Raw genomic sequence first — 24,071 nt, 5'->3', positions numbered from 1 at the left:
GAAATAAACAGAAGAGGAAAAAAAAAAAAAAGCAAGAGGTCCCTGCACATCAAAATGGGTACTGTGTACTAGATGGACTTAAATTTTTGTTACAACTTCATTAGTTTCTAACTTACTCTATGGAAAGATAGAAGTATTCCTATGCTATATTTTAACCAATTATATGCAAATTGGGATAGAAATATGCCCACGAAACTTGCAAATGATATTAAAAGAGAGGCAATAAAAATTAGATCTCAAAAGATGGAAATGCTGTCAAATGAATATGCATAATTCCAGTACAGGGCAAGAGAGGATCCTAAGATCCATTGGAAGTAAATCACAGTAATTTTCAAGACGTCAACTGACTTGTTACTTTCACACTGACTATAAGAGGTTCCAAGGGTCTAGTTGACAACTGAATAAAAAGAACTTGTTATATAATAAAAGAGTGGTTTCCTGAAGACTAGAGCAGTAGTCTTTGGATTTTCAATATGGCATCTAACAAATCCAGGGGTCAAGAAATAAAGAACCTCAAAACAAGGGGAGGTGCTAGAATTGAATGGGGCTCTCTGCTGCTGCTCTTGCTTTCAACCTAAGGACTAAAAACTATTGGACTTTTCAAGTTCCAAGACACTAAAATTCTGGCCAGTGGGGACTGCTGATTTTTTTTTTTTTTTTTTACTAACTCTGAAATATCCTCCATGTACACCCAATGGTAAGAGCTTTTTGTGAAGTAACTACACAAACATGTTTGGACAAGTATGTCAGTCCACAAAGAAAAAGGAGCACAGACCACAATTCAGACTTTATCATTAGCATAGCATTGAAATCCTTCAATAACATTTTTCACTTAATATATTTGGGAACGTGGCTATGATGATCTCAATAGGGTTTTAAAAATGCCCCTGTAACGTCACAGAAAAACTTCAATTCCAGCCAAGGGGACAGAGGCACATGCTGCAGTATAAAGAACACTGGTCTTGGGTCATAAGACCAGGCATCTAATCTGGGCCTTCCCACTAATGACCTATGTGGTCTTAGACTCAAGTTTTCACCTACAAAAAAACAAGATGGGACTAAATTACATCTAATTCTAAAATCCAAGTTAAGTAGACATCACAAATTACAACGATTCTAGATGTATTCATCTGCAATGATGACATGTAGTCTTTTTGAAAGAAGAATTGCAATGAACAGAAGACAGATAGTCAGAAGACAATCTGAGATGTTCTAATTCCACCCTCCCAATGAGGTTGACTGCATTTTACTTACATCACTGAGGGCTTTCTGGGCTTGGGCAACCCTCCTCAGCTCTGGACTATCATTGTATGGGTAAAATAAGCTCTTGTCAGCTTCCCAGTCTTCAGTGTACAGTTTCTAAATCAGAAAAGAGTGAAAAGTTATGAGAAATTGAGCTCACACTTACAAGAAATACACAATTTTGAATGCATCCATCAATAGCAAAAAGAGCCAAGGGCAAGGTGAGAGCAAAGGTAAATGGAATCCACAGATAACCTCCCCCTTTCCACCCACTCTGAGTCATATTTATTATGTTTGTCTTGCTTCTGACAAATCTTATTTTCAGAAGGGTAGAGGTGTCTGATTTGGCTTCATCTCTTCTCTGGGACTTTACCTGCTTCCCACAACAAGTACTAATGCAAGTGTAAGGAGCTGGGAGGCACTTAGCGTAGTTTCAGTCAGAAAACCATTGAGTAAGATTGATAGCCAGAAATACCCAAAGTGTAGCCCAGGGTCTATAACTTATGGGTCTCTCAGAGCCAGTTCCCTAGTGCATTTTTGTTCTCCCCATGTGATCTTCCCTGGGGTTGCTCAGGCTCCTGCCAGACCCTCCCTTCCACTCTACTCAACAGCTTTCTTCTCAGTTCCTCCTCGCCTACATCTATCCCTGCAACCTGCATGGCTCGAGGATACTCACAAAAAGACAGAGGAACTGCATTCCTGAGTATCAAGAGTACTGGGTATTCCTCTAAATTACACGCTGGAAGGACACAGAAAGACACAAGTCACAGCAGAGCAGGAGCCCTTACCTTACTGAACATGGCTGTGTTCTTAACTGCCTGGACAAGTTCAGGGGCATCAGGGGGAAGCAGGTACTTATCCTTGGTGTCTTCCCAGTTCTGCTTGTATAAAACCTAGACAGAAAGAGCAGAGGACGTGTGGTTGATGTCTCCTCCAAGGGCATGAGGGTTTAGATAACACAGTGCTGTAAAGTCTCTCATTATCAAAATGTCCTCACACAAGAGGCTGCCCTGGTGCCTTTGTGTTTTACTAGCATCACCTGTGAAAACATTGACCATGTCAACATCCCATAATACTTTTCCTGCATTGGTAACCTTTATTTGAATAGACTGATTTTTTAAAACTAAATCATGATTATGATTCTCTATAGATTCCTTTTAAAGGCCACAACCTGGGGCACTTGGGTGGCTCAGTCAGCTGAGCAGTTGACTTAGGCTCATATCATGATCTCACATTTTATAAGTTCGAGCCCTACATCAGGCTCTGGGCTCATAGCTTGGAGCCTGGTGCCTCGTTCGGATTCTGTGTCTCCTTCTCTCTCTCAGCCTTTCTCTGCTCATACTCTCTCTCTCTTTCTCTCATAAATAAACAAACATTAAAAAATAAAAAAATAAAAAATATAAAGGCCACAACCTTATTGGTCATTGGCTGAGTTCAGATAGTAAACGTGTTTCTTTTGACTTATGTGTTATTTTTAAAATGTTTTTAATTAGTTGCCTACATTTGAAATTTGAGGATTTCTCATAAAAATAAAGCTCCCAGGGCACTTGGGTGGCTCAGTAGGTTAAGTGTAGGACTTCGGCTCAGGTCATGATCTCATGGTTCATAGGTTCAAGCCCCGCATCGGGCTCTGTGCTGATGGCTAGCTCAGCGCCTGGAGCCTGCTTCAGATTCTGTATCTCCCTCTCTCTGACCCTTCCCTACTCATGCTGTCTCTCTCTCTCTCTCTCTCTCTCTCTCTCTCTCTCTCTCTCTCCCCCCAGAAATAAAAAACATTAAAAGAAATTTAAAAATAAAAATAAAGCTCCCTAACTTCTTTACTTCTTTAAAAATAAATCAGAGACTTTGAGGACACCAAGACTGCACTCTATGTAGCAGCTGTCTTGAGCCGAGTTGCAGGGCATACGCTCTCCAATCCACCATAGGTCCTATAGGCACTTTAGTCACGTGTGCAGCCTTCCTGACATGTGTGGGTACCAGAGCTCATAAAGCCCCTGGAGTCAAGGGAGACTGGTGAGCAAGATCAAGCTTGGCCAGTTTTCTCCGTAAGGCCAGGTAGAGGTAATCTACATGCTACTTAGCCTCCCAGCCATCTATAACGTGACCTCACCTTACTGACTTGCTGCGACACTTTCTTTGCATGTTCAATGTCCTTTGCTTTTTCGTCTATGTGACAGATAGTTTTAGCAACATCGCCATCAATTCGATACTTAACCTGCAGAAATAATGTACAGAGTTCATGACAGGCATGCACATGTCACTATATTAAAGGATATCTTCTAATAAAAAGCATTAACCCAATGACTCAACATCTGCACCACAAAACAGACTTTCTGCATTTTAGGTAGAAAACTATAATCTCCAAAAATCTGCAGAGTACCTCCATTTATGGCAAATCTGCTTTCCTGGCTGAATTTCAGTCTCCCTGCACCCCTACATGGAAAGCCACAGTAAATTCGAAATTACCATCTCATATCTCCTAAGCTAACTTGCTGAGCCAAGCTTTTAGACGTCTCTTGGGGTTCACATCTACAGCACCATAATCTATAGCCAATACTTCCTCTAGATTTCTGGACTGGCTCACAGTAATTCGACTCCTCACTTTCTCTATACCAACTACAGTCCTCAATTCCCAATGATGGGCATGTTTTTGACATGTCTCTCTCCTTTATTTTAGCAATGCAGCCCACCTCACTGAGTTGATCTTGTACTTTCTTGATTCGGCGAAGTTCTGGGGTATCAGATGTGATGGCGTATGGCTGTCCTTTAGCTTTCTCATATTTCTCCTTGTATTTATTCTGAAAAAATATCAGATATTAGCCTAAAACCTGACAAGACAGCAGCATAAATTTCAAGCAATGTATTTATCCTCAACTGATTAAAAAAAATCCTGCAAATTCTAACAATTATCAGTTATAACAGCTTTTTGTCCCCTACCCTGATTCTCAGCAAAAACTAAAATAGATTTGTTAATTGCTCTTCCTAAACACAGTTGGATACTTGAGACGGTAGAAATTTTATTACAGACTATTGTCTTGGAAATGCCCTAAAATGATTCTCTCAATGTTTTTATTGTCTAAATGCACACATAAAAAGCCTGAACCTCAATAATTTTAGCAAATGTAGAAATTGTCTGAAAAGATTTGATTGCTAATACAATGCAAAAATATTCAATTCAGGAGTTTAATCTCAGTGGTTTAGACAGCTGAGACACCAGCTGAATTAATGGAAAGTCTGAATTATGGAGTATTTTGAAAAGGAATGCGATTTTATTATTTCTGCTAAATATACAAGGAGTTCTTTCTTTAATAACAATGCATAATCATTATTAATGCTTCAATGGTACTCTTGAATGTAGTCAACAATCTAAATTATACTCTTTATCACTAACCATTTAAAAAATACTATAAACCTTTGACAACATTTTCTTCAGGCTAGCAGAGGTTCTAGGATATTAATGTCAGAATTTAGGAGATTTTATAATAAACTGACAAAAATTTGTCTATTTTTGCCGAATACTGCAAGGATAAAGGAGGTGAAATAGTCTTGTTTTTACAGATCAAAGTCTTAGAAAACTAGGTTTTAGATCATTTAAGAATCTAAACTAGAAATTTACCAAATAGTTCCCAGGAGTTAACACTAAACCATACATAAATATTTACTGACCAATCCAACAGGATGCTTTTGACATAAGCATCTAGTCCTGTATAATCCAATGTTCCCTTGAGCTGCTTTTCATTTTTTTTAAGCCACCATAGGCTATGCCACCAAGTGAGACCTCTGCCCACATGGACAATCAACAAATGAGATCTATTCAGATGGGTTTCAGTCTGCTTCCAGTCAGTATAACTTGTTACAGTATAACTGTACATGGAAAGTTAAGGACTAGGGACCTTCAACAGCAGTGATTCTGGACATAGACTACACGTGAGAGCCACCTGAGCAGCTTTTAAAAATCTTCATGCACATGTCCCAACCACTAATTAAACCAGAACAGCCTGGGTATCTGTAATTTTAAAGTTCCCAGAAGATTCCAATGTGTGGCCACAGTTAAAATCCACTATTCTGGGGTATAGTCGAACATTCCAATCTTCATTTCAGAGGAGCTCTTAGTCTGATCCTGGTTTTCTAAACTACACATTCTTCTTCACTATACAACTCTTAAAGATCTTTTTACATATTGTTAACTAGTCTACTTTAGGGGCATCCTGCTCAGGCAGTTTAATTAGACATCATTTAGCTTCTCTGAACTGCTTTCAACTGAATATATTTATGACTTCATTATTCTAGGTTGGCTAACAAATTGTGATTAAATATCAACAAATGCTTTACAATTGGCCTTCTGCTTATTTTGTGGGAATAATTTCAGAAAAGATGCTTTCCCTGATACTGCAATGGTGCAAACGAATTACATGAAAGGAAAATTAAAGGGTCAGAAAATTTTCTATTTCTGCAGAATAAGTTGTTGTCTCATACGAGGCTGAGAAACAAAATCTAGCTAGCATCCAACACAGAGTTGGTAGAGATCAGTAATTTCTCAATAGTAAAACCAGGTTAGCAGAAATGGTTTGAAACTTACAGGGCTAAAGAGATCCTGCATTTTCTGACTGTGTGCAATGTAGGGGGTCATGAACTTCGAAGAATCCAATTTCTTCCGGATAACCTTCTTCCTCTCCAGTGGCTTGGCTGGTACTGGCTGTGCCGATACTGGCTGTGGCAGCGCTGGTTTGGATTGCTCATAGTCAGATGTGGTTGTCCTTGTTGTCGTAGTTTCATAGACTTCTGTTATTGTCTGAAAATGTGACATGCAGTTCAAAACTGTTATGTAAGTAAAAACCGTGATACCAGGATATTGGCATATACGCATTATTCTGACCCTGAGTCAGACTTACATTCTCAGTGTTATTCCTACATATTTAAAACCGGCTAAATCAGGAAATCATATACTCAGTCCATATGAAGGTACATCATATTACATAAATCTGGATGCTGATGGTTCAAGATGATGTGGAGCAAAAAGTTTACTCCTTAGTAGGTTGCTATTGGGCCTTAAATTTCTATTTGTAGAAAAGAACCCAAACACCTTAAGGTTGGATCAAAGTCAGAAATACAATATTCTTAACCATTTAAAATCTTGGGACACATGGGTGGCTCAGTCAGTTAAGCATCAGTTGAGCCTTCAGTTCAGGTCATGATCACACGATTCGTGGGTTCGAGCCCTGCGTTGGGCTCTGTGCTGATGGCTAGCTCAGAGCCTGGAGCCTGCTTCAGATTCTGTATCTCCCTCTCTCCCTGGCCCTCCCCTGCTCACGCTCTCTCTCTCTCTCTCTCTCTCTCTCTCAGAAATACATAAAAAAAAATTTAAAAAAATTAAAAAAAATTAAAATCTTAAATTCTCTAGGTAAAGTAAAAGCAAACTTGGAATCAGAAAACAAAAGATAAAGATGATCAAATAAAGCTCAAATTCTTGATTTTATATTAACTTGGAAATGAGTCTAAGAAAAAATTGGTTGCTTGTTTCACAGGTCTTTAGGCATTCTCCCCTGCAGTCTAACACAAAGAATAATGACCTCCAAAAGAATGAATCACATCGATATTACTAGTGGTTACCATTCTTTTGGCTTAGTCAGTTAATTAATGTGAACTGGAGTGCCATTTACACTAATAAATGCTCAGGTGGACAAGGATAATGATGACAACATAAAGGGGTAATAGTCTTTACAAAAATCCTAGGCATACAGTAGGCGGGAAATTACTGTTGCTTACAACAGGCTGTATAGTGGAAGAAACTAAGGCCCAAAGTTTGGGTCTAGTCCAAGGTTAAAAATCCTCTATGGAAGGAAAGGTAAGCAGCCAGGTCTTCAATTTATCTCAGAGCATGATTTCCTTCACAGCTAATATCATCTGTACCAAACGATGAAGAGAAACTTAAGTAACAAGGAAACTGTACATCTATGTCAACGCCTAGTGTTGTCAGATCATTCTAATAGGTGGCTTTCTGCCCATTAATACTGATGTACGGTTGATGGTGAGAAATGAACCAGTTCACAGTGTCTACAAATGTTACGTTTCATGCAATTACAGGCTCTTTGAGCAGGCTCCAGGGATAGCCATCCCTTTTTGTCATGATCAAGGAAGATCACTCTATTCAGAAAATAAAGCATGAGTGAGGGATTTCACCTTGGAAAAAAGTTTCACCTTGGACTATTTATGGGAATGGCTTTCTTAGAGTTCCTAATGTGCTAAAATCAGAGTATCATTTCATTGCATCATCGGGGACAAAGGCTTGGAGGTGCCATCTCCGTTGGCAGAGATGGTGCCCCACAAGTTACAACTCTATCCAATAAAACTGCTGGCTCCCATGCAAATCGTATGTCCAAGGCTATGTGATTGCTGCAGTCACAGAGTGGTGACGGCCATAGGTATTATTTTAATGAGTACCACTTACACCAAAAATACCACATGAACAATGGGGAAACGACTCCCAATCACTTTGGATGTGTTGAATAGCAGGAACAGTGATGTATTCTGTCAAACAGTCTAGTATCATGTGCTGCTGGGCACCCGTAGGTGAGGGATTCTTTTCAGATTCTCCCTTTGCCAGCTCTGTGCCCAGAGAGTCTGTGAGAGGGGAAGGCTCTGCCTGCTTCAGTCAGCATGCAGCTCATGCAGACGCGGGTCGGGTCTTACCTCTCGTGGCACCTCTTCATAGACTGTCTCTTCTGTGTAATACTATAAATAGACCACAAAGAATCATCATGAGAACAAAGCAGAAATCCCCTCTCCTCTGCCTCAGCTGAACCACTGGGTTATTTTACTAGCTACGCTGGTGTGTGCTACCTGTGGGAAGCAGGTACATGAGGGAGCCTCTTCATATTTTGGGACCCATTTAGCTTTCTGAAACTTTGGGGAAACTAAGCTGAATGCTACCAGAGGAGGCAAGGAGATGAAGGGTGATGAGAAAGGTGTCTGATTATTTATTAGGGGCAGTTATTTTACTTGAGACGAGTTAAATAAGACTTTTTCTTACAGTACCCAGGGCAGAATTTGCAGAGAAAATATACTAACAATATCCTGAGCATATGGGTTGGGCAGAAAGAAAACAACAACAAGTTGCCATAACTCACTGTTTGTGATTAACAATAAAACTAAACAGAAACCTCGATGTGAATACAATTTTTAACTGGATTGTATCATGGAAATAACAGACCCAAAAGCATATACAATCTCAGTTATCCGTATACCATCCCAATTACTAAGGAATGAGAGTTTCTTCCAGAGTGGGGGTGGGAGGTAAATCCCTTTATAGCACGATGGTCCAGGGGGTATAGCTCAGGGGTAGAGCATTTGACTGCATATCACGATGGCCCTGAAAGGATGCAAAGATGAAAATTTACAAATGCCAAGGGGAGAGGGGAAAAATGCAAAGATCTCTCAGCACAAGATGTGGGAAAGTTAGGCGGCAGTTTGCAGCTGATGGTTGCGAGGTGCCTGCAGCCTGGGTCTGAAATCAAACCTACTTTTGTTCTACTTCTGACATCACTGGCAATAAATAGATGCTGATGGGAACTGGCTGACATTTTGTTTCAGATGTGTAAGGGGAGTGGAATCCTGCCCCCAGCCTCACCCAGCAAAGCTGGTAGAAGCAAAGCCGCAGGCCCAGGCACACAAGGCATAAAACTGAAACATTTGGCTCATTTTCTTAGTCCACTAAATGTCTAACATTTTATGCTTTGTTTTTCTTTTGCCTGCCGCAAAAACATATACTTGGGGAGAGGGGAAAACATGGACTCCTCAATTTCCCTCAGTTGGCCTCCCTTCTTTTGTCCCTTGGTTCCGTGAACTCTTATCAAGTTATTTAACCAGTGTCAATAGGCCACATTGACACAGATGCCTATTTCATCTGCAGGAAGATTAGTAGAAAATTTGCCTAACGCCCTTCACTCTTGGGCTTTCTTTGCTCCTGTACTATTTCTCTAACTTAAAATCTAATTTTATTTGTATGTCCTTACGCAGAGCAACAGAAATCACAAGCTTCTACAGGAGGAAGAATTTCTCTTGTATATGCTTGTGCCTTCATCACATGGGAAATATCACTGGGACATTTTAGGGAATACTGTTTAATGCTGATCCACACAGAGCCATGCCTGTGGCCACACAAAACATCAGTGACTCAAGAAGAAATATTAAACTAAAATGAATGATTCTCAACTATTTTGGGTTTTCTGAGCATCCAAGCAAGAGCAGCTTTTTGGGAGCTATCCAACTTTACCTTTGCTGGGCTCTCACCATCGGTAAACGTATCTCAGAAATAAGCTTATAAAAAAAGTAACATCACCCAAATGGTTGACATTAACATATATGCCAAATCTCACTTTTTTTTTTAGAGCTGCGCCACTAATTAGATAGTACATCCCTGCTTCTTGTCCTTTCTATCCAAGTTGAAGTTTGAGTAGAGAGGGATAGCACAATTTTATTTAGATGTCCAAGGTCCCCAGAAGATACATTTTTAAAGCTACTTCCTGTTTTTGACCTCTTCCCTGACCATCTTCTCAAATTTGCCACCATCCTGTTCTTCGTGGCATCTTTTCTGAGGTCAGAGAACCCTCGGTTGATCACTCTCTGGCAGGAAGTCTATCCATTTAGCAACTGCTGGTCAGACCCAGAAGCAGTAATAGGAACAAAATGGCAAGGACGAGATGCCTAAAAATAGCCCCCTCTGTTTTTACGACATCTAGTTAAATCAATCAAGTCTAGCATTGATGATAACTTCCAGTGACCAATGAATACAATTATTTCAAGAAAAAACAAGGGATTTTTTTTTTTTAAGTTGGAGGCTAAAAAGTATTACTGGTATTACCACCACAGGGAAGGTATTTTAATTTATAACTGGATTAATGTTTAATAGTCATTATTCTGATCCATAGGGGCATATGTAAAATCCACACACCAGTGATAATACTGAACACTGAGAATGTAGCCTTTGGCATTTAAGCCAGAGAGGTGAAATGTTCTCCTGTAGGAGATTCATTCTTTCTGTGTTTTCTCCCCCAGATCTTTCAACAATAAAAGCAAATTTATTTGTAAAATAACACATTTTTCTTCATCTAAATATAGACCGGCCACTAAAATAATCTTCCAAAGATAAATTTTGGCACTTTAATTTGGAATTTTGTTTTGGGTAGCTCTTTAATTTCATTCTGGTGAAAAAGGACAGATTTTCAAAACTATCTCCAAGTATCATTGGCACTTGGAGATTTTCATATGTTTAGATCATCATTAATTGTAATTTATTAAGCACTTTCAGATTCAATGCCAATATATACAGATTATAGCCCCTAAGCTTTTAGATTTAATTTCTAGAATGTGAAGCTGAAGGCAAGAGCTGGTGAAGAAAAACTAGAACATGATTTTAAAAATTTTTATAAAACAGTAACAGCTTTGTAAAATGTGTCAGATGTCCNAATTTAATGGCAAAAGCTAGCCTTGTTCCCTTAGGTAAATATGATAGAATTGGTCAGAAAGCATGGTTCCAAATGTCACTTGTGAGTATGTTAAGTTTACATTTACAGGTACGTGTGCACATTTACATATAATCTCACATAATCTGATCTGTATGATTCTGAACATTTAATCCATATCACCCTATAGAGAATCAGTTGGTTGAAGCCAAGAGCAAATAGCTCTCTTTTCCCTACTGCTCTGCAGAAACTACAAAATAGAGTTCAGTTTTCAGAGCTTTCTCTTCATCTCCTCTGTCCCTTTGATCAGGAGAGCTGGCAGGTGGGAAAGAAGGAGTTTTGGAAGACAAATTAGAACCCGCCTTTCCCCCACACCATGTTTTTCGGGAGTTTAAAGAAAAGCAAAAGTGGGAAACAGTGATATTTCTTTTCAATTCTAAATCCTACATAATTATAGTGAAACTGAACGTAAAATATTCCTTTCTCGTGCTTTAATAATGAGCCTTTGTGAAGTTATAACAGACAATGTATTTTTCAAATGATTAATTCACCTACACGGCTTTGACGGTCTCTACATAAACCACTTGGCTGTCAGAGTCAGTCTTTTCATCTTACCTCCACCACCTCCTCATAGTCTTCGTCATCGGCCATTTTCCCAGAGTAGTAGTGGCACCCTACAAACTTTGCATATTCCAACAAATAAAAATACATTAGATTCTATCCCTGGGACTGAAATCGTAACATTATAAAAACAGAATTTAAGACTTCTCCATCCCACATATCCATTTATTTTTGCAGGCTAAGCGAGGGAAAATATTTAAATACAGGTCTAAACACTTGAGGCTTCAAATTACTTTCTCTTGATTCCCTCAGGAACGTGGTAAGTATTGGTTCTTCCAGCTACAGGATCAACTTAGTTACTTGTAAAACTTGTAAAAGGAAGTTGAGGTAAGAAAGTGAGAGGGTTTGGATCCAAAGAAACCGTATTTATATTTCTAAATACTTGCGGGAAAACATTTTCAAGCAAAAGTGTTAGTGAAAGGGAGGTGAGCTCAGCTCCCAGAAGTTAGAATTTTTCCCGAGCACCAGAATTCTAAGAAGGATACTTTCGGTCCCCACACTGCTCTAATACATGGTAGCATTCCAGCCCACACTTGAAATTAGAACACAGAAAAATAAATCAATCATTTTAGAAGAAAAAATAGAAACCTCAAGGCAATGGGGTTATTTTCCCCCCGAACACCATTGGCTTCTATGAATTTTTCTCTTGTTTCTGTAGCTCTTCCTCAAACCTGAAAAATAAGAAATGTTTAAAGCACTGATTGAAGTATATGTAAGATTGTGGGTCTCTGGCCTGAGCTTCTAGTTCAGGAACGAACGAAAGGATCTCCCAAGGCCTTCTTAGTTTGATGCCAGAGAGCGGGACTCTCTTGATAAAAGTGGATGATGACTTGGAGCAGCTGTCCCTTGGCCTAAACATATTTGCCATGTAAACCAATACCCTGCCATGGCTGGTTTTGTTAAGCTAGCGAAACTGCCACTCCTTCTGAGGCAAATGAAGCCCAGTAGAACAGGATAAATATAGGAATGCAGAACATAGATCTTTTTTCATCCTAATATATTTAGAAAAAAAATCAAAGGCAAAACATTTTTTGAAAATTTGTCTGTTTAGACGAGAAAACCAACTCAGTCAAGCAAGAAGTTGGTTAGTAGAAGACTTGACCCTAATCACACGCCACATGGCGGATGTTAAATAGGGCCTGGGTAGGGCAATAGGGTTACAAGCTTTTCTAGTCACACTTCCATCACGAACTTCCCCAATTATGACCCCAAACGTTGGAAAAGACTTCAAGGGAAATTGCAGAACATCTCCAGAAAGAATATTTCAGAAAAAGCCATAAACTGGCCTTACCTTTAATCTATCAAATCAATTTCCTCAGCAGCAAAGCCTCTCCCAACTCTCCCCTCCTGAGAACCCCAGGCAAGAGCGAGCTTGGTGCCTGGGCTCCCAATTATCACGTGGCAACCGCAGCCAATCAGATCCCGAGTCGCTCGAATTTCAGAAGCTAAATATACTGAGTGATCTTCTGAAAAACACCTGTTCATCAATTCCACTAAAGGATAAAGGGTAACAAATTGCTTGCCTAGAACTATTCAAATGTAATGGAATTTTACCTAACTTCCAGCGTATGGGGTTCAAATTTAGGTTTAATCTCTCATTTCCTGCAACCTCATTTAATACCCTATTTATGAAAAAAAAAATTGGGCTAAAATAAGCATGTCTTGGAGGAGCTGTGGCCCTTCTGTAGCTGCCTACTTCATGTCATTTGTCCTGCCTTCATTGAAGTAAACATATCCCCTCTGATGCAGCTAACCAGGTGAAGCTACAGGTAAGCTACAGGAGTCAACGAGAAAGAAATAAAATTCATGAAACACCAAGTTGGCAAAAACAATGTTTAAAACTGTGATGACATGATAGGTGAAAATATTTGATGTGACCCTAGATAACCACAGGGTGTTTTAGAGAGAATAGGCCCCATCCTTTTTCTATCACTAAACCAGAGGGGGATGCCAAGACCACATTCATTTTCTTCTCCCTTCTTAGCTAAGGCCAGCTGTTTGGAATGAAGAGCATCCTCATATGTAACTGGGTTTCTGATTTTCTCTTTTTTCAGGTGGCTTCTAGACGCGAAGTGTGAATGCAAGCACAAAAGGGTTCAATTTCCCAACAGCAATAGCAGGTAAAATCATAATCACTAAATTACTAGGAGAAGATAATGCTGCTTTATTAGGTAAGTCAGAATGTATGACATTGAGTTTGTAAAAATTACCTAACAATTTTCTATCTAAAGACAATTTTCACTGATTTAAACTCACTCTACTCCTCTGTACTAAGGCAAAAACCCTGTGGGTCACTCAGGGTGACGTGGATCTTGACGTGGATTTGCGATTAAACATACTGTAATAGTTCTTTTTTAGCTGTTAGAAAGTATTCTCACATTTTAAACATATGTACCTTTCCCCTCCCTCTTCTGTGATTCCTATGGTGGGAAATAAAATTGAGACATCATTTTATCATTTAACTAATTATACCTTGTTCGTTTTCTATGTTCTCACAGGTTCTATGACCAAGGGACATGCATGTAACCTGAGATCATTCTGCTGGCAGATGGAAACTACAATTGACTTACTATTCATTTTGTGTTTTAAAGGATGGTGTTAAATTAAAAAATAATACAGGCCCATTTTTAAAAACACATGGTACTAAATCATGTAAGTAAAAAAATAAGCATAGACTAGAATGAATATTAGAATATGCTAACCTGGAACTATGTCCCCTAGGCATGAAAGAGCTGCTCTATTTTTCTGCCCTATCTATTTTTTCTGCCCTATCTTTTTCTGCCCTATCTATGGCCTCCTCTGTGGAAGAAGAATAAATTGATGCCCTGGTTTACTGGTAGGCAGCTCTTATCATGCCTTGCATATCGGAAGTGCTCCATGAATGTTAACTATTATGATTTTTAAATTATTATTAGCACTTTAAACATTTTATTGGAGTCTTCATACTTTACTCTGTATTAGACCGAAATATTGTGACGCTTCTGAAATCAGACAGTAGTTGGTCTAAGAATTTATGAATTAATAGAAGTTTGACTATAAGCTTGTATAATGGACTGCAATAAAGGCATGGTGCAGTTAAATGCCAAGGGCAGAGTTTCAGACGATGCATTCCTAAATATCAGAGTATAGAAGAATGATGACTGCGAACCAGAAGAAACTTGATGCAGGACGTGACATTGCAACAGAGTTTTTGATTTTACAGTTTATTCTGTTTTCTTAATTATTTTAATCAAATTATATCTACACATCATTTCAGAATCATGTAGTTTTGTTAGGCTTGTTCCTAAATCAGTTCCCTGCTCCTCTACATTTCCCTCTTTGGAGACAATTGTTTTAACTCCTTTAGCTGAATCTATTCTTCTATTACTGTACATATTTAACCAAATGTCTATATTGCTCTTTTCTGATTTTTTTGGTCAGAGGATTATCTGTTAGGTTTCCACCTTGGAAGGTGAGGTTTTAGCTCTCTTCCATACGAACGGCCACTCTTACCAGACACAAGCCTCCTCTCAGCCCTGCAACCTCCCACCAAAGTTCTACTTATGGAATTCAGAAGTCAGTGTTTATATTATTATGATCAGCAAAGTTCATTCACAAAAGAGCTCCATCTTTATAACCATATATTATGATTCTTTGTCTTTTCCTGCACAAGAGTTTGTTTTTCTGGGAATTGACATTTCTCCCCTCCACCCTTGCCCCCCACCGTTTTCCCGTGGCTTTAATTCTTCTAAGCAAGTAGTAGTCAATAGAACTTTCTGCAGTGATGGGAACATTCTATCTCAGCACCATTCAGTATGGTAGCCGCTAGCTACAAGTGGCTATTGTGCATTCAAAATGTGACTGTGACTGCAGAACGGAGTTATAACTTTTACTTAATTTAAACTTAGCCACATGTGGCTGGTGGCTATGGTGTTGAACAGCACAATTCTAGAGATAGATCACTGACTACCCTCAACCTTTCTGTCTAAACCTGCTCTCAGTATTTTCAATGACCTCAAGTAGCATTCCATAATTGTATCCGTTTTAGATCTCAGGGAGCCTTCTGTTCAACCTGCACTCCTTTGTAGATGGTGCTTGGCTCTCATCTTGATCCCCCTTGCCATTCTGGGGATTAGGTAGATTGTAACATAAAAATGTCCATTCCTTTATCTAACTAATGTTTATGGAGTATGTACAATGTACCAAGCACTGTTCTAGGTATTTCCTTCACACAACACCTCTAGTTGACTAAGAAATATATATGCTCCACTTCTTGCTTATTAACAAAATCATAATTTAGTTTGGCACAGAAATATGCTCATTTTAAAAACACACTCTTCCATAAATCCCTTAGAGTTAAGGGTAAACTGTGTCACTTTTCCCGGTAAGATTTAAGTGTAATTCTAGGGAGTAAGGCTTCTGGGAAAGGTATGATTTTACTGATGTGCAGAGTCAGATTCAGCTGGCATGAACTGTGGCCCTCTTGCCGTTCTTCCCTTCTCTATGCCTAGAACACAGAGGTAATGTCAGGGGACAGAGCAGCCATTTTGAGACTATGAGGGTAAGTCTAAAGAATGGTAAAGCTAGAAGGAAACTTAGCCTTTAATGACTTCCGTAGTTCTTATATTTTGTAATTATGGTATAGGTTATTAACTTCAGTGTATAATTCTACAAATGATTATATTGGAATTATTTTAAATTGCCCTACATATTATATATTATGTTTTCTATTTTGTACTTTATCAAATTCGAATAAAATTTATTATTTTTTCCATGTTTATTGATCATTTGTATCTTTCATTCTGTGTATTGACTGTTTATAGCTCCACTGTTAACACTAATTTATAAGCATTCTTAACATATTATGGATATTAGTCACTTGTGTCTTGTAGGTGTCGTAAGTATTTTCTCCAAGTTGTTTGTGGTGTCTGTGGCCATAGAGATGATGTCACATTTGCAGTCAAATTTGGCAATTGCTTCTTTCCAGGTTTGACACTACTTACTGAATGAGTTGAATTTGCAAGGCCATGTTTATCACACATTGAGCTGGCATGTGTGTCTGTTTCTGGAGTCTTTTGTGCTTTTTCTTGTTTTCTTTTCTTTTTTCTTTCTGGGTTTTCATTTTTATTTCTCGCTTTATTTGATTTTGTTTTTTTATTGTGAAGTATAATAAACAGAAAATTATATAAAACTTATGTGTACAGTTTAGCAAATGATGGTAAAGTAAGCATCCATATAACTACCATGCAGGTACAGAAAGGTCATTTCTATCCTGACCTTGACAGTAATAATTTCCTTTCTTTTATTTTTAGTTTTACCACATCTGTATGCACTCCTAAACAATATAGTTTAGTTTCATCTGTTTTTAAATTTTACATAATGGATTAATGCTATATGCAAGTTTTGTAACTTCACTTTTCATTTAATATCGTGTTTGTTGCTTGTTATTATTGTAGAATATTCCATATGTGATTATATTTTTATTTGTTTATTCTACATTTGAGGCAGAACTGAGTATTTCCAGCTTTTGACAAATTAAGAACTAGATAAAATGAACATTCTTGTACATGGACTCTGGTGGTCATAAGCAATTAAATGATCAGAGTAAGTAGGAGGGGAGCAGTAAGTAGACCAGTAAGTAAGAGTGGAAATCATGGTTCAGAGAATATGCTCATCTTCAACTTTGATAAATAATGCTGTTTTCCAGTATTGGTACAGTTTATATTCTCAGCAATCACATATGCCCCTAACTTGCCTATTCCTTGAGATAAAGAGATAAAGCTTTCTAAATTTTGTCTATCTGATAAGTGTGTAATAGTATAATCTTATGGTTTTAATTTGCATTTCTGTGACCTGCTAGTAAAGTTGAACTTCTTTTCATACATTTATTAGACATTTGGGTGTTTTATTGTTTTTTGAGAAGTGTCTATTTAATTCTCCCCCATTTTTCTGCTCAGTTGTTAGCCTTTTGCTCTTTGATCTATAAGCCCTCTTTATTCTAGATAATAATCCTTTGATAGTTATATGTGTTGCAAATATCTTCCTCCTCTCTGTGGCTTGTCTTTTTATTATTCTCATACTGGCATTTGATGAACAGGCGTTCTTAATTTTCACGTAGTAAACTTCATCAATTTTCTCTTTCGTGACCAGGAGAATAAAAATCCTTCTACCCTGAGATCATGAAAATATGTTCCTATATACTCTTCTAAAAAGCTTGGAGTTTTACCTTTCACATTTAAGTCTTTAATCTACCTGAAAATTATTGTGTTTTGAGAAATGGTATGAAAAAGAGATCTAATTTTATTTTTTTGCATATCAATAGCCAATTGTGCCAGCAACTTATACTAAAAATTCCATTGTTTCCCCACTGGGTGAAACTTCTCCTCTGCTATCAATTTTTTCCAGATATATATGAGCTTTTTCTGGGCTCTCTACCCTATCCACTGGTCTATTTGTCTATTTGTCTATCCCTGCACCAACTCCACACTGTATTAATTCTGTAGCTTTATGATCTGCCTTGATGTCTGGAAAAGCAAGACCTCCCACTTCATGTTTTATCCTTAAGAGAGTTTTGGCTCTTCTTGTCTTTGATATTTGATATACATTACTCAGTGCTCATCACATAAGTGTACTCTTTTAAAGATTTTTTTAAATGTTTATTCATTTTTGACAGAGAGAGAGAGAGAGAGAGCATGGGCAGGGGAGAGGCAGAGAGAGAGGGTGACACAGAATCCAAAGGAGGCTCCAGGCTCTGAGCTGTCAGCACAGAGATGATGTGGGCTCAAACTAACAAACTATGAGATCATAACTCGAGCCAAAGATGGATGCTCAACCTACCGAGCCACCAAATGCCCCACAATAAGTGTATTTTTGATCCCTCTTCACCTATTTCTCTTCTTCCCCCATCCACCTCCCCTCTGGTAACCACCAGTTTGTTCTCTGTATTTAAAACTGGGAGAGGGGCTTATCTGTTTGTTTTGTTTCTTAAATTCCAAATATGAGTGATCATAGGGTATTTGTCTTTCTCTGACTGACTTATTTCTGTGCTGACAGCACAGAGCCTGATGTGGGGCTCAAACTCACAACCATGAGATCATGACCAGATCCAAAATCAGACGCTTAACCAACTGAGCCACCCAGGTGCCCCAATCTGTTTGACTCTCCCCAAGTCAGTATCATGCTGTTTTAATTATTATACCTCTTTATTATGTTTTATATCTGTAGGGCAAGCTGCCCTCATTCTTCTAAAATTCACTTGGCTCTTTACACTTTTGGGATTTTTTAGAAGTACTAAGAATTAGCTTATCAAGTTTTATGAAAATTATCCTTGGATTTTTTTTAATGATTGCACTGAATTTGTGGATTTATTTTGCAAGAATTGATACTTTCATAATTTAATCTTGCTATCGAGATTCTTGTTTATATCCATCAGTAAAGTTTTACAGTTTTCTTTATGTAGATCTTGTATGTTAAGCAGTACAAGTGTATTCCTAGGCATATGAAAGCATTTATTTTCACTATAAATGAGATTTGTATAGAATTTCTAATAGACACTATCACGTTTTTTTTATTACTGATTTGTCATTACTATTACCATTAACTTTTTCATGAAATTCATTAGGAGTTTGAGAAAGGTGAAAATAAATGTGGGTGGTCAGTCAGCCATCTTGAATCCCAAGCAAGGACATAGCATTTTGAGCAAATTTTGGAAAGGGCTTTAAGCGCTAGAAATTACAGAAAGAAGAGGATTCCAGGATTATAGATAATATGGACAATTGCAGAGGTGGGAAAGTGGGTGGCATATTTGGTTTAGCTCAAGTAAGGTCTATGTAGAGAAGTAATGGAAGACTATAGAGTAGAAGCTATGCTATGGATGGCCCTGAATGCCTAGCTAAGGGGTAGAAAATGATATATACTGACATTTCAAATTGCTACTCTCTTCTATATAGTGTGGGGCTTTAAGTCAATCAGATATTAGCCAAATGGAAATACATTGGAAACACACATTTACAGCATAAAATTAAACATATTCAATTGTGGAATACACAGCTCCAGTAACTCGGCAGGATATATAGCTGTGAATAAGAGCTTTCTCAAATTATCAAACTACCCAGGTGTTACCTGCTTTCCAAAATCCATGTCGAACACAGTAAGGTTCACCAGTGTTGCCCACTCATCCTTCTAAATAATCCTACTCCTCTTACTGATGTTCACTGAAGTCAAACCCCTGAAAAATACATAAACATGGTAGAGGGCGATTTAAAAATGTCAAATTACCCTCTGACCCATTTCCCTGATTTCTTATAGGACTTGGACATAGGTTTATTTTCCTTGGGAGCTCTTCAGTAAGTTTTATTGTCAGGAGGGTCCTGACTTTTTTAGGCAATATGTCTCCATCTCTGCATTGAAATAAGAACAACCAAGGGTTTTCTGTGTTTTGCTCCTATTCTCCCCTCTCCACAGCCTGATCCAGAATTTTTCTTTGAACCCACTATTCCAGTTACTGAATTGCTATGGAGTAAATTATTAGAATCTACAACGTACTGCCCATTACCAGCCTGACTTCACAAATGAATGGGGTCTCAAAAAAATGCCAGCCTTAAATTACTGACTTCTAAGGAGTTTCCAATATAAGCTATAAAGATAAACTAACAGGGGTGCCTGAGTGGTTCAGTTGGTTAGGCATCCGACTTTGGCTCAGGTCATGATCTCGTGGTTCATGGGTTCAAGCCCTGCATCGGGCTCTGTGCTCACAGCTCAGAGCCTGGAACCTGCATCGAATTCTGTGCCTCCCTTTCTCTCTGCCCCTCCCCTGCTCACACTCTGTCTCTCTTTGTCTCTCAAAAATGAATAAATGTTAAAAAAAGAAATTAAAAAACAAATAAAGATAAACTAGCAAAGTTGATTATCTTGTGTGACTTGTGAGGCACAAATACCTCTAATTGTCTCTCACACACAAATTATATATGTATATATGCATGTGTGTACACATATATGTGTGTGTATCTTTTCCAGGAAAGAGACTTCCCAAATACCACTTTGCACATATAAGCCCTTACCCTGTTGTTAAAAATAAGGCCTAATGTTCAAAAATTATTCGTTACATGCATTTATATATACATGCATGTATAAATATGAACATAGAGGCAACTGCACAATTTACAACATAAAAGTTTCCTCTAGCTCAGATGATAATTTTTTAAATTGAATATACATTTCTTTTTTTAAAAATTTTTTTATAGTTTATTTATTTTTGAGACAGAGAGAGACAGAGCATGAGCAGGGGAGGGGCAGAGAGAATGGGAGACATGGAATCCGAACCAGGCTCCAGGCTCTGAGCTGCCAGCACAGAGCCCGATGTGGGGCTTGAACCCACGAACTGTGAGATCATGACCTGAGCCAAAGTCAGACGCTTAACCGACTGAGCCACTCGGGCGCCCCTGAATATACATTTCTATGTTCATTAGTTTTCAAATGTGCTGGTCTCATGGAGGAAGCTGTTGTATCACTTCTAGTTAGCAAGAGAAGGCTGTATTGAGTAGGTGGCATTTTCTGAGGATCCCTGTAGGACAAGCTAACCCACCTAAGCCATCCTTAGACAATGATTTATTAAATAGTTCTTTTTTTTAAATTGATTAAGTAGTTCTCAATGCTCTGCATGAGCAGTCTGGAAATGCCTAACTACTTGATGGAGTTTGAACTAACATCTAACTCATCTTTCTGTCATTGTCACTGAGGCCAGAACAGATTGTTTTCCAAGAAGGAAAGTGAAAATGAGAGTTTTTCAGGAACAAATTTTTGTGGCCAGCCAAAAACATTAGAAATTGGAATGTTTGACAAGATAGCAAATATGGGCAGCTGAATAGACACCAGTTGCCCCATCGATTCCAAGTCCAGTTTTAGTGCCATGAAGATCCCTGGGGTGCAGGTCTGTTGTTAATATCTAGTTCATCATGTACTGGACAGTCTAGCTGACCTATTGAATGTAAGTCATGAAAAAACTGGATCAATTCTACCATCTCCAGTGACCTAATATATACCTTAGGGGGAGTCAAGATGGCACTATGGGCCCTAAATTAAACAGATAATCTCACATACAAACCAAAGCCTAACTTGGAATACTTTTGTAATTATTATTTCAGTAGACAGATAACTGGAGTGGGCATGTTTTGGGCCTTGGTTAAACTTGAGGATGTTTTTTTCCAAAATGGAAGCCTGCTCCCATAAAGCCTCTTTATGGCTTCCTTTCCTCATAAGTAAAGAAGGGAAATGGGACCAGCTTTTCCCAATCTGAGTTCTTGAGAATCATTAGTCTCTCAACAACTTGGTTGATGAGAAGAGGATTCCATTGCCAACAAATGTGGGAAATGCAGAGCATTATAACTCTTCTCTGAGATTTGCAGGCACATTCAGCTGTGATGGCTCCGAGAAACGGAGCCTCAAAATAAAAGAACCCTGCTGAGTTCTTTTGTTTCTTATTGCTTGTCTAAAAATTACCTAACCATAGAACAATATCTTAAAGTAACATCAGTCCATTTCATCACATAAAATACAGTTTGTGAATCCATTGACACTTGTCCAGAGTGGCAACTCCAGATCTGCCTTGGTCTAAACCCAAATGCTTGGGACAGGCACAGAAAAGAACTGGCACCCAAGGCTTGGAACAGAGTCTGTTTACTGTCCTCTCTATCTCTGACCTGCATGCCATTCAATTTACAGCTAAATCATGTGTTACTCTTGAAAATCACTCCCCTGCTTTAGGACTCATTTTCCTCATCTGTAAAATGAGTGAGCTGTGTGACCCTTTCGGCTCCATCATGGCATGAAGTATCTTCCTATGCATGAGATTCACTTTAGACCTTGACCTCTCCACTGCCCTGCTGGGCTGCTGAGTGACAGGCACCACAGCTAATCCTCCATAAATAGATGTCCCACATCTTGGGTCTCAGGATGATTTTATAGCCGAAGACTGACATGGAGTAACTTTCAAACAAAACCAATTTGACCTCCAAGAAAAAATATTTTACACTATTTTTAAGCCATTACATAACATCATAAAGCAATGATATATATTTTTTAATTTAACAAATGTAAATGATACTCCTGGTTTTTATTTTTAAAAAACAGTTCAAAACTAACCAATACTTATTGGCCTATTTCTGTAGACAGGAAAACATCTAAGAGGCATTTTGATGTACCTTAGAGCTACTCCAGGAGCCATTAGGGTTAATAATGAGTTTTTACCTAAAAATTCCTACTGCTGTTTCCTTTTGCTTTTTATGAAAAGTGATTTAAAAAAAGCTTTCAATGTGATTAGTACATTTCTTGATTGGTTATAGGTATGCCTCATTTAGCTACTGCAGGAGCTTAACAAATAGCAGAAACCTTTAGTTTCTCTGACATTTTGCCTACCTCTGAATGGTGACCAAAAGAATCTCATTCCAGCTGATCTCAGAATAAATCCAAGGCTTCAGGGACTGAGAGGGACTGCAAGTACAATGCAAATCTAGTTTAGATGCAGAGGAAAATGGGATTTTGGGGAAGCGTAGTTAAAGAATTACCCAAGTGATGGCATTTTCAAGAAAAAGTAATAGTGATAAACAGATAAACTAGTAATGTGTTAATCTCAGGTGAATATCCAAAACAAAATCCTAACCCTATTAGCAGTTTGTAACTTACCTCTACTTCTTGGAATAAGCAGAGAATATTTCTACAGATAGGGAATAAGAATAGTCCCACGTGTGGGGCACCTGGGTGGCTCAGTCGNTGTGAATCTAAAAAAAAAAAAAAAAAAAAAAAAAAAAAAGTAGTCCCACATGTAAAGAATGGGTAAAGAATACGAACTCTAAAATGCACTATTCTTGGAGGCTAAATACTTGGCATCCTTAGAAAACCAAAAGGAATCCTTCTCCCTACTCTACCTCAATTCATTTTATTGACTTACTTTTTCATCAGATGCACAAAATGGAAATGAACACAGAACTGCAAGACTGTTGCTTTGCCATGCTGCCTACAGACCCAGACCAGGAGCCTTATGAGAAACGTTCGCTGGTATTTGGCTGGAGATTTAGCTCAGGTGATGCTCTATCAGTATAGAGTCTCTCCCGTAGCCCTTTGAATACATTCCATATATTCCACCACGTCTAAAGCTGTATCTGCATCTGTGTGCCTGAGGCTCTTTTCCTCAGGACTAAGGAGAGCTGCTCTGCCCAGCAAGCTGCAGAAAAGAATGAACAAACCACCTCTAGCACCAGATACCACTGACAACACTGACTGTCAGGAATTTTTGCACAAATATGCCAGCTCCCTCCCACCTTGGGTGGGTTAATGTTGAGGCTTGTGCTTTGCACCAGCTGAGTGCAAACTTACAACCGACTGAGCCAGCTATCTGTGGCCTAATAGCTGCGTCTTCCCTTCCCTGTATAACGTGGCTTTCTCTACTGGAGTTGCCTGTACTTCTTAAATAGAGTACTTTCCCTTAAATCCTTCTCAAGTGTCTGCATTCGGGAAAACCATACTAAAACTTGTTATATCCAATGGCCATTTCACAACATAAGGAACTAAAGTTCTCAAAAACATATAATACTGCAAAGGGACATGGTTATAAGACAAAGTCTCACCTCCACCACGGTTCCGTAGATTCTCATGAGGCCACTCTGGTGGACAAGTCCCCATCTTGTATCATTGCCTTGCCAATGCTGTTCTGCCCACCGAAAATTCTCTCCTCCATCTTCTCAGCTACTCTATGTCTAAATCTTTTCTAGAAGT

The 24,071-nt window shown here is 38.5% G+C and overlaps 1 protein-coding gene across 1 annotated transcript in view; it reads right to left on the bottom strand.

The window, feature by feature from the left end:
- The window catches only part of NEB (nebulin), a 208,494-nt gene extending 197,140 nt beyond the window's left edge, over positions 1 to 11,354 (bottom strand). The window contains exons 1-7 of the mRNA XM_077767832.1: positions 11,319 to 11,354; positions 7,933 to 7,974; positions 5,822 to 6,034; positions 3,933 to 4,040; positions 3,353 to 3,457; positions 2,031 to 2,135; positions 1,255 to 1,359 (exon numbers count right to left, since the gene is read on the bottom strand). Coding sequence (XP_077623958.1) covers positions 1,255 to 1,359; positions 2,031 to 2,135; positions 3,353 to 3,457; positions 3,933 to 4,040; positions 5,822 to 6,034; positions 7,933 to 7,974; positions 11,319 to 11,354 — 714 coding nt within the window. The remainder of the gene's footprint in view (positions 1 to 1,254; positions 1,360 to 2,030; positions 2,136 to 3,352; positions 3,458 to 3,932; positions 4,041 to 5,821; positions 6,035 to 7,932; positions 7,975 to 11,318) is intronic.
- Between the last annotated feature and the right edge of the window lie 12,717 nt (positions 11,355 to 24,071).

Source organism: Crocuta crocuta, unplaced genomic scaffold (genome assembly GCF_008692635.1).
Source record: "Crocuta crocuta isolate KB4526 unplaced genomic scaffold, BGI_CrCroc_1.0 scaffold154, whole genome shotgun sequence".
NCBI classification, from domain to species: domain Eukaryota; kingdom Metazoa; phylum Chordata; class Mammalia; order Carnivora; family Hyaenidae; genus Crocuta; species Crocuta crocuta.
Note: the sequence above shows the minus strand (reverse complement) of the source record. Positions and strands in the feature narration are given on the sequence as shown.